General features: G+C 37.9%; 1 protein-coding gene across 1 annotated transcript; it reads left to right on the forward strand.

Moving 5' to 3' along the window:
* The first annotated feature begins 7844 nt into the window (after window positions 1–7844).
* LOC123786827 (olfactory receptor 4K2) lies at window positions 7845–8792 on the forward strand. The gene has a single exon (XM_045789181.2). It carries the CDS (start codon window positions 7845–7847, stop codon window positions 8790–8792), a length of 948 nt encoding a protein of 315 aa, XP_045645137.2.
* The last annotated feature ends 4159 nt before the right edge of the window (window positions 8793–12951 follow it).

Genomic DNA, 12951 nt, shown 5'->3' on the forward strand with positions numbered 1-12951 from the left:
GGTACTCCATCCCCTTACTCTCAGTCTGAATGTATCTTTGGGTTCGAAATGAGTCTCTTGTAGACAGCAAATGGATGGGTCATTTCTTTTTATCCAATCTGCAACCCTGTGTCACTTTAATGAAGAATTTAAGCCATTAATGTTAAGACTGATTACTGAGAGATATGCTTTTAATGCTGCCATGTTGTCAGTAAAGTCTTTGTTTGTATTGGCTATGACTTTCTGTTCTGTATCACTCTTGGGGCCTTTTTACTTTTATAGAACCCCCCATAATACCTCATGTAGGGCTGGTTTCACGGTTACAAAATTGGTTAGTGACTGTCGTTTCTGAAATGTCTTTATTTCTCCATCAATTCTGAATGACAGCCTTGCTGGATAAAGGATCCTTGGCTGCATGTTTTTCTCTGAAAGAGCTTTAAAAATGCTCCCCCAACCCTTTCTCTCATTCCAGGTCTGTGTAGACAGGTCTGACGTAATTCTGATGCCTTTGCCTTGGTACGTGAGAAATTTCTTTGCCCTGGCCGCTTTCAATACTGTATCCTTGGATCTAATATTTGCGAAATGCACTATGATGTGACGTGGCGTAGGTTTGTCGTGGTTGAGCTTGGGAGGGGTCCTCTCTGCCTCTTGGACACGAATGTTTGTTTCCCTTGCTAGATTAGGGAAGTTTTCAGCTACAATTTGTTCAAATATCTCTTCTAGACCTCTGTTTTTCTCCACCCCCTCGGGGAAGCCGATGATTCTAACATTGGATCATTTCGTTGAGTCAGTAATCTCCCATAGCCAACATTCGTGGGAGTGGATTTTTTTTAAGACCATCTTCTATTTTCACTTTTTCCTCTATTAACCCATCCTCCAATTCACTACCCCTTTCCTCTGCTTCCGTGACCCTGGCCGTCAGAGCCTCTAGTTTTGCCTGCATTTGGCTCATAGAATTTTTAATTTCTGTCAAATTCGCTCTCATTTCTGCCCTTAGGGATTCTATATTCTCAGTAACATTTTCTTTAATACTTTTTTCAAGTCTACTCATCATCTTGACCATTGTTACTCTGAATTCCATTTCTGATAATTTGGTTACATCCATATTCGTTACTTCTGTGGCAGAGGCCACAGACTCACTGTCTTTTCTTTGCTGGCGGGGGGGGGCTTCTCCTTCTTGTCATTCTGATGAGGAGAGGTTGCGGGGTTGTCCAGAGCCCAAATTATTGACTGGGTCCCAGGCCGTGCCCCTTGTTTTATAGGGATCTTAGAGATGTGGGCTTCTTCTTCAAAGATTTTATTTATTTACTTATCTGAGAGAGGGAGACAGACAGACAGCAAGAACGGAGAGAGGAAGAAGTCGGCTCCCAGCGGAAGAGCCCGATGAGGGACTCCTTTCCGGAACTCTGGGATCACGCCCTAAGCCGGAGACTGGCGCTCAATGACTGCACCACCCAGGCGCCTCGGGTTGTGGGCTTCTTGATTTTTCAGCCTGCCTTCTGTGTTCTGGGGGAGGGGCCTGCCGCGCCAATACTCAGGCAACCCTGTTTGGTTAGAGTCTCCGCGTCCCCTGTGAGGGGGGATGGGGATGGGCACTCTCTGAGCTGGTATTTCCAGGCTTTTGTTCTCTGGCGGCTTTCCCTGGCGGCCGGCCATGCCTCTTCTGAGAGTCAGAGCAGCAGAGGCTGCATTGTCACAGAACAGAGGGATTGCGGCCTGTTCTCCACTGATATTCTGGCCACTTTAACTCTGTTACTGTTGGTGCTGCTCAACCCTGCAGCGTCCTGGGATGTGCGCACCAACTCGGCGTCCCTGCCCTCACTTCCAGGGCCGGGGCGTCTCTGTCCTTTGTGTTTCTAATGCCGTCAGCCACCGGCCACCCCGCGCGCTCCCGGGTCTCCCGGTCTCAGTCTATGCCCGGTGAGCACACCGCGATTCCAGAGTTCCGTGAGAAGCCTGGTGGTGCGCGCACCCGGTTCAGGGTCTCAGTCTGCTCTTTCGTGGGTGCCGACTGCGAGTCCGCCCGCTCCCCCGTGTAGGTAGCCCGCCAGCTGCCAGCCGCCCCTTGCACGCTCCAGGAGCTCCTGGTCTCAGTATGGATCCCGTGAGCACACCGGGATTCCGGTGTTCCGGGAGATGCCTGGTGGCGCGCGTTCATGGCTCACCGGTCTCAGTCCGCTCTCTTGCGGGTGCCCTCCGTGAGTCCGCCTGCTCCCCCGTGCAGGTGGCTGCTGCTTTCCGGCGCCCAAACGCGGCGGCTCCCTCCCCCTTCCGTTTATCTTCCGATATCTGTGCGCGGTTTTAGGGCTCCCCTCTTGGTACCTCAATACTCAGCGCTGGAGATGTTCATTTGTAGAGATCCAGATGTATCTTCCTGCGTCTCAGGCTGATTCCATGGTTATTTAGGCTGGTCTGTTACCTATCCAGCTCGACTCAGGGGACCAGCTGAAAATGGGGTCCCCTACTCCTCCGCCATCTTAACTCTGTCTCTCGAGGTATGTTCTTCTAAACCCACTTTTTGGGGGGCTTTTATTATGAATGAATGTTGTACTTTGTCAAATGCTTTTTCTACATCTATTGAAATGATCATATGGTTTTTATCCCTTCTCTTATTGATGTGATTGATGTATCACATTGGCTGATTTGCAAATAGTGAACCACCCTTGCATTCCTGGAATAAATCCCACTTGATGGTGGTGAATTATTTATTTTTTTAAATGTATTATTGGATTTGGTTTGCTAATATTTTGTGGAGGATTTTTGCATCTATGTTCATCAGAGATATTGGCCTATAGTCCTCTTTTTTTTGTGGCATCGTTATCTGATTTCAGTATCAGGGCAACAGTAGCCTCATAGAATGGATTGGAAATTGTCCTTCCTCTTTGATTTTTTTCGAATAGTTTGACAAGAAATATGTAGTAACTCTTCTTTGAATGTTTGGTAGAATTTGCCTACAAAGCCATCTGGTCCTGGACTCTAGTTTTTTTGATTACTGATTCAATCTCCTTGCTGGTAATCAGTCTGTTCAAATTTTTTATTTCTTCCTGCTTCAGTTTTGGGAGGTTATATGTTTCTAGGAATTAATCTGTTTCTTCTATGCTGTCTAATTTGTTGGCATGTGGTTTTTCATAATATTCTATTACAGTGGTTTATATTTCTATTGTGTTGGTTATTAGTTTTCCTCTGTCATTTGTGATTGTGTGTATTTGGGCCCTTTCTCTTTTATTCTTGATGAGTCTGGCTAGAGGTTTTTTAAAGATTTTTAAAAAGATTTTATTTATTTATTTATTTATTTATTTATTTATTTATTTATTTAAGAGAGAGAAAGCATGAATGGAGAGGGGTAAAGGGAGAGGGAGAAACAGATTCCCTGCTGAGCAGGGAGCCCAACGCAGGGCTTGGTCCCAGGACCCGGAGGTCAGGACCTGAGCCAAGGGCAGATGCTTAACCAAATGAGCCACCCAGGCACCCTGAGGTTTATCAACTTTATTAATTTTTTCAAAGAATCAGCTCCTGGTTTCACTGATTTGTTCTTTTTTTTAGTTTCTATATGATTTATTTCTGCTCTAATCTTTATTACTTCCTTCCTTCTGCTGGTTTTAGGTTTTATTTGTTGTTCTTTTTCCAGCTCCTTTTGGTGTCAGGTTAGGGTATTTATTTATTGGAAATTTTTCTTGCTTCTCAAGGTAAGCCTGTATTGCTACCAACTTCCCTCTTAGAATTGCTTTGCTCTATCCCAAAGGTTTTGGACCATTGTATTTTCATTTTCATTTGTTTCCATGTGCTTTTTGAGTTCTATGATTTCTTGGTTGACCCATTCATTGTTTAGTAGCATATTATTTAACCTCCATGTGTTTGTGGTCATTCCAGATTTTTTCTTGTGGTTGATTTCTAGTTTCATAGCACTGTGGTCAGAAAACATGCATGGTAAAAAAAAAATGCATGGTATGATTTCAATCTTTCTGAATTCGTTGAGACTTCGTTTTGCGGCTATGTGATCTATTTTGGAAAATGTTCTGTGTACCCTTGAAAGGAATGTTTATTCTGCTGTTTTAGGATGGGATGTTCTGAACATATCTGTTAAATCCATCTGGTCCAATGTGTCATTCAAAGCTACTGTTTCTTTGTTGATTTTGTTTGGATAATCTGTCCAGTGATGTAAGTGGAGTGTTAAAGTTCCCTACTATTAATGTATTACTATAAATTAGTTTATCTTTGTTATTAACTGTTTTATGTATTTGGGTGCTGTCATTCTGGGTGCATAAATATTTATAATTATTATATCTTCTTATTGTATTGTCCTCTTAATGATGATACAGTGTCCTTCTTTGTCTCTTGATACATTGTTTGTTTTATTTTATTTATTTTTAAAGATTTTATTTACTTATTTAACAGAGAGAGAGAGACAGCCAGCGAGAGAGGGAACACAAGCAGGGGGAGTGGGAGAGAAAGAAGCAGGCTCCCAGCGGAAGAGCCTGACGTGGGGCTTGATCCCAGAACTCCGGGATCACGCCCTGAGCCGAAGGCAGATGCTTAATGACTGAGCCACTAAGGCTCCCCACATTGTTTGTTTTAAAGTCTATTTTGTCTGATATAAGTATTGCTACTCCAGCTTTCTTTTCATAGCCATTTGAATGATAAATGTTTCTTGATCCCGTCACTTTCAATCTGCATATGTCTTTTGGTTTGAAATGAGTCTCTGTTGGCACATGGACAGGTCTTTTTTTGTTTGTTTGTTTGTTTGTTTGTTTGTTTCATCTTTTGACCGGAGGACTTAGTCCATTTGCCATTTTATTACATTCCTTGGTGTGGACCTCCTTGGGTTGATTTTGTCTGTGGCTCTCTGTGCCTCCTGGATCTGGATGTCTGCTTCCTTCCCCAGATTAGGGAAGTTTTCAGCTATTATTTCTTCAAATAAATTTTCTGTCCCTTTTCCTCTCTCTTTTTCTTCTGGAATCCCTATAATGTGAATGTTATTTTGCTTGATAATGTTGCTGAGTTCACTTGACCTACTCTTCCTCCTCCTCCTCCTCCTCCTCCTCCTCCTCCTCCTCCTCCTCCTCCTTCTTCTTCTTCTTCTTCCTTCTTCCTTCTTCCTTCTTCCTTCTTCTTTCTTCTTCTTTCTTCTTCTTCTTTTGTTCTCCTTGGTTGCTTTCCATTATTCTACCAGCTCGCTGATTCATTCTTCTGTTTCCTCTCACCTACTATTTATTCCCTCTACTGTATTTTTTTTAAGGTTTATTCATTTGAAAAATAGAGCACATGCATGAGTGGTGGGAGGGGCAAAGGGTGAGAGAATTCTCAAACAGACTCCCTGCTGAGTGTAGAGCCCAGTGTGGGGCTCAATCCCAGGACCCTGAGATCATGATCTGAGCCAAAATCACGAGCCAGCCTCTTTAACCGACTGTGCCACCAAGTGCCCCATCTAGTGTATTTTTAATTTCAGTTATTGATTTCTTCACCTCTGATTGTTTTTTTTTATATTTCCTTTCTCTTTGTTGAAGATTTCTTTGAGATTCTCCACTCTTTTCTCAAGTCCAGTGAGAATATTTATGACCATTAGTTTGAAATCTTTATCAGGCATATTGCTTTTCTCCACTTAGTTAAGTTCTTTTGCTGTGATTTTATTCTGTTCTTTCACACCCACATGTACAGACCTTTTTCACTGAGAATGTTTTTAAGATTCATCCATGCTATAGTAGGTATCACTCTTCATACTTCATTTCATTTTATGGCTAAATAGTAATCCATTGCAATCATGGCTCTACCACATTTGTTCATTCATTTATCAGTTGATAGATGTTTCCACCTTTTGGTTATTGTGAATAGTACTGCTATGAATATTTGTGTACAAGTTTTTGATACAAAAAAACCAGTAAAAAATAGAAAAAAGTGAAAAATATTCAAATACATATAAATAAGAAAATTCATCATCTCCCTGCCCTCCCTTCTCTTTGTGAGGTAACCAGTTTTTAATAGCCTAGTTTGCTTTGTTATTTGATTTTACAAAATCAAGATCATAATATACACATTACACTTCAATTTGCTTTTCACTTGAGATTATACTGTGGACATATATATTTTTTTACATTAGTATATTCAAGTGAAGCTTTTCTTTTTAAGACAACTGCATTTTTTTTTCGTTCAACCTGCTAACGGAATATCTTGCTCCTGCAAATAACTTGCACTGTTTTATTCCACATGTGCATTTTTTTCTCTTACCAATCAAGATTTTAGTGTTCACTCTAGGTCAAGCTCATGGTATTTCTTCTGCAAGAACACTTTCTTGATTAATTAAACACATTATAAATTTTCCTTTATCTAAAATTCCATTCACTCATGATCTCCGAGAATTGTGTGAACATTAAATTTGTATTTTTTCATTAATTTTTTAACTTATGGGTATTCAGTATTTCCAAACAAATAATAAATTATCTGAAGCAGAGGTGAATGTTTTTGGATTTCATTCTCTGCTGCCTCTAGAACAGAGTTAGATAATCAGAAGTGCTTATTAAAACTCATTGATTTGATATTTCTGGCTACCTCTTAAATGATGGCTTTTCCAATTTCCAATTCCTGAATCTCTCTGGTCCAGGTAAAATAATCATTGTAAATTCCCATAAGACTCTTGACATATATTCCTGTGGTGAACCAAATAACACCATCTTTGCTATTTAATGAATCCCATTGCAGATGTTTTCTTGGTCAATCCCCAAGTTCCTACAACATACATTTTATCTAGAGCTGCTAAACAACTAATGATTCAACTAGGTCATTAATTTATATTTAAAATTACCTCCTATATGCTCTCTATCACAGCCTACTTAACACTAAATAATCTAAAGCCCTGATTCTACTACAGATCTGGTAAGCTTAAGTGTTTTACAAATACTGAAAGATTTTAAATCTCTGCTCTTCCCACCTCCAATCTCCTAACCCTGTTCCGTGGAGCTGAGATCAATAAAACAGTTTACATATGTTGGCAGATATGAAGGGAGAATTTAAACATGGGAGAGACTAAAGAACTTAATCTTTGAGCTCTTTCTCATAAAGATGATGTCATATAGTCTTTAGGAGACAAAGATAAAAATTTAAGTCATAGTATTACAAATATTTGTAAGAGGAACAGACTCTTACTTTAACAAAAAAGAAGCCATGAAGAAAAGTTAAATGCCTTTTCCTAGGCTGTATGACTATATAGTAGTAAACTTGGTAATAAAGCAGTCTTCTTCCATTGGATTCTTACTTATTTTCTCTGTTTCTGATGAGCTCAATGAGATAATTTATCTGTGAATATGTTAAAAATCTTCTCTGGAAATTTATAACACCTTTGCAACTGTTCACTGAAATCTTTCTATAATGTCACTTATATGTGATATAATTTTTATATGTTCTTTCAGTAAGGATATTCCTAGGGCTGAATTCTAAATGACTAAAGTGTGTGTGTGTGTGTGTGTGTGTGTGTGTGTGTGTGTGTGTGTGTGTGTTTAACACACTGTCATCCCAGAGACAGTGCTTACTTAATGTTAGCTATTATCTTTAAGATTATATAGATAAATAGATGGACAAATATGTAGATAAGTATATGCCTTCTGGATGATATAATAATCTCAATTTGATTGCTATTTAATATCAAAAAAGAAAGTGTTATTTCAACACCTATGACTTCAGTGGTATTTTGCTATGATCTCTAATATCCTATAATTATCTTTCAAACCAACATACCAATGAAGATGGAAAGAATAGTAAAGATAAGTTTTCGTAGAGGAACCAAAGTCTGTGAAAGTGGATTCTTGTACCTTTTGCTTAAATAGAATCATATTTTCTCTTTTTCTTCCCCTTGATATAGGTAGGTTTTCAGGACAATGGATGTGGCCAATAAGTCTGTTTCTGAATTTGTTTTGCTGGGACTCTCTAGTTCCTGGGAACTACGGCTGTTTTTCTTCATGGTATTCTCACTGTTTTATGTAGCAACAATGCTTGGTAACAGCCTCACAGTCATCACAGTTATAGCCGACTCTCACCTGCACTCGCCTATGTATTTCCTGCTCACCAACCTTTCCATCATTGATATGTCACTTGCTTCCTTTGCCACCCCTAAGATGATTACAGACTACCTCACTGGACACAAAACCATCTCCTTTGATGGCTGTATCACCCAGATATTTTTTCTACACCTTTTTACTGGCACTGAAATTATTTTACTTATGGCCATGTCCCTTGATAGGTATGTTGCGATATGCAAACCTCTCCGCTATGCTTCAGTCATAAGCCCTGGGGTGTGTGTTGCCCTCGTGGTGGCTTCCTGGGCTGTAGGAGTCATGCATTCGATGAGTCAGGTCATATTTGCTCTCACATTACCATTCTGTGGTCCCAATGAAGTAGACAGCTTTTTCTGTGACCTTCCTGTGGTGTTCCACCTGGCCTGTGTGGACACTTATGTTCTGGGCCTCTTTATGATCTCAACTAGTGGCATAATTGCCTTATCCTGCTTTATTATTTTATTCAATTCTTATGTTATTATCCTGGTCACTATCAAGCATCATTCAAAAGGATCATCTAAGGCTCTTTCTACCTGCACAGCTCATTTCATTGTTGTCTTCATGTTCTTTGGGCCCTGCATCTTCATCTATATGTGGCCACTAAACAGTTTCCTTATAGATAAGATCCTGTCTGTGTTTTATACCATCTTTACTCCCATTCTGAACCCAATAATCTATACCTTAAGGAATCAAGAATTGAAGGCAGCTATGAGGAAACTGAGAAATAGGCTTCTAAATCTCAACAAGACAACTCCTTTGCTTTATTTTTAGTCTTAAATTCTAGTTCTTGTTTTAACTTCCTAGGCATTATATGCTACAGTTTTTGTGTACATAGCATTGTGACTAGACTTTTATTTCTGGAGTTTTCATCAAATTGTAATTGAATCAAATTGTATATATTAAAATTACTCTCATATGGTTAAAATACATGTTAGATTTCAAAAAAGCAAATTGACAGAAACAATTTCTTCCAGAAGCAAAGACTATCTATAAAATGCCAAGAGTCCCTGTTCCAGGTAGGAGATTCAATATTAATAATCTATTCACTGGGAAAGATAAACAAAAGGTGTGAAGAGGAAGTACAGATTAAAGGGGAACTAGAAGATAATAGCATTTATACACAATTTGTCACTGAGAGGCACCTTGGTGGCTCAGACAGTTAAGTGGTTAAGTATCCAACTCTTGATTTCTGCTTAGGTCATGATCTCAGGGTCATGAGATGGAGACCCGTGTTGGGCTTCATGCTCGGCACGGAGTGTGCTTAGGATTCTCTCTCCCTCTCCCTACCATGCCCTCTCATCCTGGCTCTCCCCACCCCCTCTAAAAATAAAACAAAACAGCTAATCACTGAGTTACTTAGAGAATTATCCCTAAAGTATGGCAAATTAGTAAGATTTCTATAAGCCTTAGAAACTCTATACTGCTACAGGAGTATCCTCTGACAGGCAGTGATTTCCTACATCTATCCCTGAATCATTTCTACTTAACATTTAACACAATTTGTAATCTTTTCTATTGAAGAAAACTCTAGACATATTTCATTACGAATGCTGATGATGTCCAAAGCAAATGCTATAAACTGAAGCATCTCCACCACTCACTTCCAGCTAGTAAGCAAAGAAATACAGCCATGACAACTTTTGATAATGTATTATGAATACAGAGGCTGAATAATTCTGCAAATTAGAAAATATTGTGAAATGAGTTTCAAAGCACTACATTTTGTTTCATACAGGTACTATGTCAGCTTATGGCTGGGAAGTTAAAACTGGAATTAAATTAAGATAATTTATGGGGAGCCAATGGTTTCATTTTAAAGTATTACATAGATTTACAGTTTGGTTAAATTACTTTTCCCTTTTAATATTTGGTTGCAAAAATAAGAAATCTGTGCTTAGTAATACATTGTCAATGTAGTAAGTATATTTCTTTATACAAATAGGGTTTTCTTTGGTTTTAAAAAGGTTCAAAATTAGCTTTAAGGTACACAAGCTATCACTACCACATGCTGGTAGTTACTGGAATTGCAAGCATTGAAAGTCATGAGAAATAATTTTACTGTGTGCCCTGCTTTGCAAATCATGTTTAAATGATGGCACACATGAAAGAACGAATTGTTATTTGAAACTGACTAAATGATACTTATAGTGTTCAATATATTATCCAACTTTTAAGAACAAGAAAGTATCTGTTACAACCACAGTATTTGATAAATATGAAGTTGTTCTTCTTTGGCATTATTAAGTAAAAAAAAAAAAACAATTATATATGCAGTAATTATCAATGGGGACAGACAAGTTAAGAAAAGGAAATTCCTAACTGTTCGTTTTAAGCCAAATGGTAGGAGAAATGTGTTTTTTCTTCATCAGTGTGTGTTTTTTTTTCATTAATGTGTTAAATAAGGAAACATTCTTACAGTTAATAATGGGTGATATTATTGTGTTAAAAACATAGTAATGGTTGTAATTGTTGGGTAAAAATGTAGATACTGTAATATCTACAGTATCTATGTCTAATACTGTAGCCTATTAACGCTAGCCTGAAATGTGCTTATATCCACGAGATAATAGCATCATTCTATTTGAAATAGGGATACAAATGGACCAACTCAGGATGAGTGTGCGTGTGTGTGTGTGTGTGTGTGAGAGAGAGAGAGAGAGAGTGACCTTTCAGCTACATGTGCAAATATGTTTAGGATCTAGAAATTCATTTATGTATAAATTTTATAGCCAGTGTTTTATAAATTCCATAAATAATTCTTTCAAATAATACAATTATTTGAACAGGGAGTATATATTTTTTTTAATGAACTGCTTTTTGCAAGACAAAACCGTTGAGCTTTTTCAAAGGAATGTCATCACTCTTTAGTACTTGTGTGGAGAATTATAAAACTCAAAGACATTTGCCAAAACCCTCAAAGGTGCAACTGATCAACAGACAATTCTGTAAGGGAAGTCAATAATGAGATTGATTAGTTGGAATTACAGTAAGACCCTACAGCCGAGAATGAAAAGAATCACAGCCTCCGGAGGACTTGCATATATAAAAGGAACTACCTACTACCTTTCTCGGCGGCTCAGCATGAACAGTAAATGTACAAGCAATCTCTGTGTGTACCATAAAACTTAAATCTTAATTAGGAGCTCCAGGCAGATTATTTTATCACCATGTATCCTCATCACTCTGCTGACACTTTTTTATACAAGGGTAAGTAAGTACAGTGACGGGGCACAGGCTCCTTATGCAGTAGTAAAGACAGTGCCATTTGCCACTAAGGCATCCAAAGCCAGAAATAATGTTTTCAAAGCATTCTAGGTGAACAGAAACCAGCTAATATAAACAAACCAGGTCGAGGATGGCTTTAAATGGTCTAAATTTCCAGTAACACAATTGAGAGCGTATTGCAATTAGAATAATCTATAAGAAGACTTTGTTGACAAGCAACTCCCCCCTTCAGGTGTTTGGGAAGCTTCACAATGACAAACCTATGAGCTTTCAAAATTAAAAAAAAAAGTCTTGTAAAATTAAGCAGAATAATCAAATGCAGCTGAAAAATATTAAAAATCATGTTTAGATGAAATGATACAATGTAAACAGTGGTACAGGAAGGAACTAGATATATGTAATGACAATAAAACTGTACATGATGTGTACTTCCAAAAATCTTTGAGGAAAATTTCAGAATACTATAGAGTGTAACGGTGGTGGGTTTATATCGAAGCCTGTTTCAGACCCCCTTCCTTGCATGTGTTTCCTCAAGGTCCTGGAATGGACCCTAACAACCATTTACTCACAATTTTGACTTTTTATTTTCTTAAAGAAGTCGCCTCAGACTAGACAGACTTTAGTTCTACAGAACCTAGATCCACCCTGCATGTGGGGGTAAAAGTCTTAGACTCCGGTATGTTTTTATCAGAGCTAAAGGCCAATTCTACTGTTTGTTAGTGGTGTAAACTTGAGCAAGATACTTGATATCCCTTAGCCTCAGTTTCTACATCTGTAAAAGAAGATAATAATAGTACTAACACTGCAGAGTTATTTTCATATTTCTATGAAGTCATTCATATAAAGTACATAATGTACGTTCAACAAATGTTATTGTACTATTGTTCTGATCAACTTTGGATAGCTTTAAGGGCCTCGATACTTACTGAGCTAAGAACTGACATGTTTAATTTGAAAGGTAAATTTTTATTTTATAAATTTTCAGTATTTGCATGTAGGTATGCATAAAGTTAATGTGTATGAGGATTAATTTGGAAAATTAAAAGTAACTCCCATTTTTTTGTTTTTCACCTTATCATTTAAAAAATTTAAAAGAGATTTTTTAAAAAAGCAACTTCCATTAGCAAACTACATTGATTTTTATATTTATTCCAGTCTCCAGAGATTGTTTTCCTCACCGCTCATAATTTTTATAAATCAGGAAAAATTCTGAATTATTGTTTAATTAGTGTGTGATGGCTTCTTTACAATGAGTAATTATTAAATCGATTTACAGATTTTAGAATGGATTTTCACATTTTTTCAGAATAAGAATGATGATGTCTGATCCTGCATATTATTAAGGTAAAGACATAGATGCATAGATTAGTAAATAGTTTCTTGGACAAGTATAACTTTGTATGATATAGATAGTCTTATGTGAAGTATTTTTCTCCTGCTAAGAGCTTGGGAGAATGTGATCACTGGACTACACTGCCAAACAGAACAAGTTCTTGGTAGATGGTAACATGTGAACATCTTCAGACTCTTCATAAAAGTGTTTTCAGACTTAAACAATGACCAATGAAACTTTGTTTTCAAATGAGCTTTTGGAAAAAACAGTTTAAGTTGAAAAGAGAAATGAATAAGCATCTCTACTCTCCCTGTTTATTCCCATTTACTATTTTGCATGGAGATTTTTGGATGCATGTTTCCAGACTGAAAA

This window comes from Ursus americanus, chromosome 9 (assembly GCF_024610735.1).
Source record: "Ursus americanus isolate L20-20 chromosome 9, mUrsAme1.1.p, whole genome shotgun sequence".
NCBI lineage: Eukaryota > Metazoa > Chordata > Mammalia > Carnivora > Ursidae > Ursus > Ursus americanus.

What these genes read in the sequence shown, in the direction of transcription:
- LOC123786827 (XM_045789181.2), top strand. Translation starts at nt 7,845, where the DNA reads ATGGATGTGGCCAATAAGTCTGTTTCTGAATTTGTTTTGCTGGGACTC.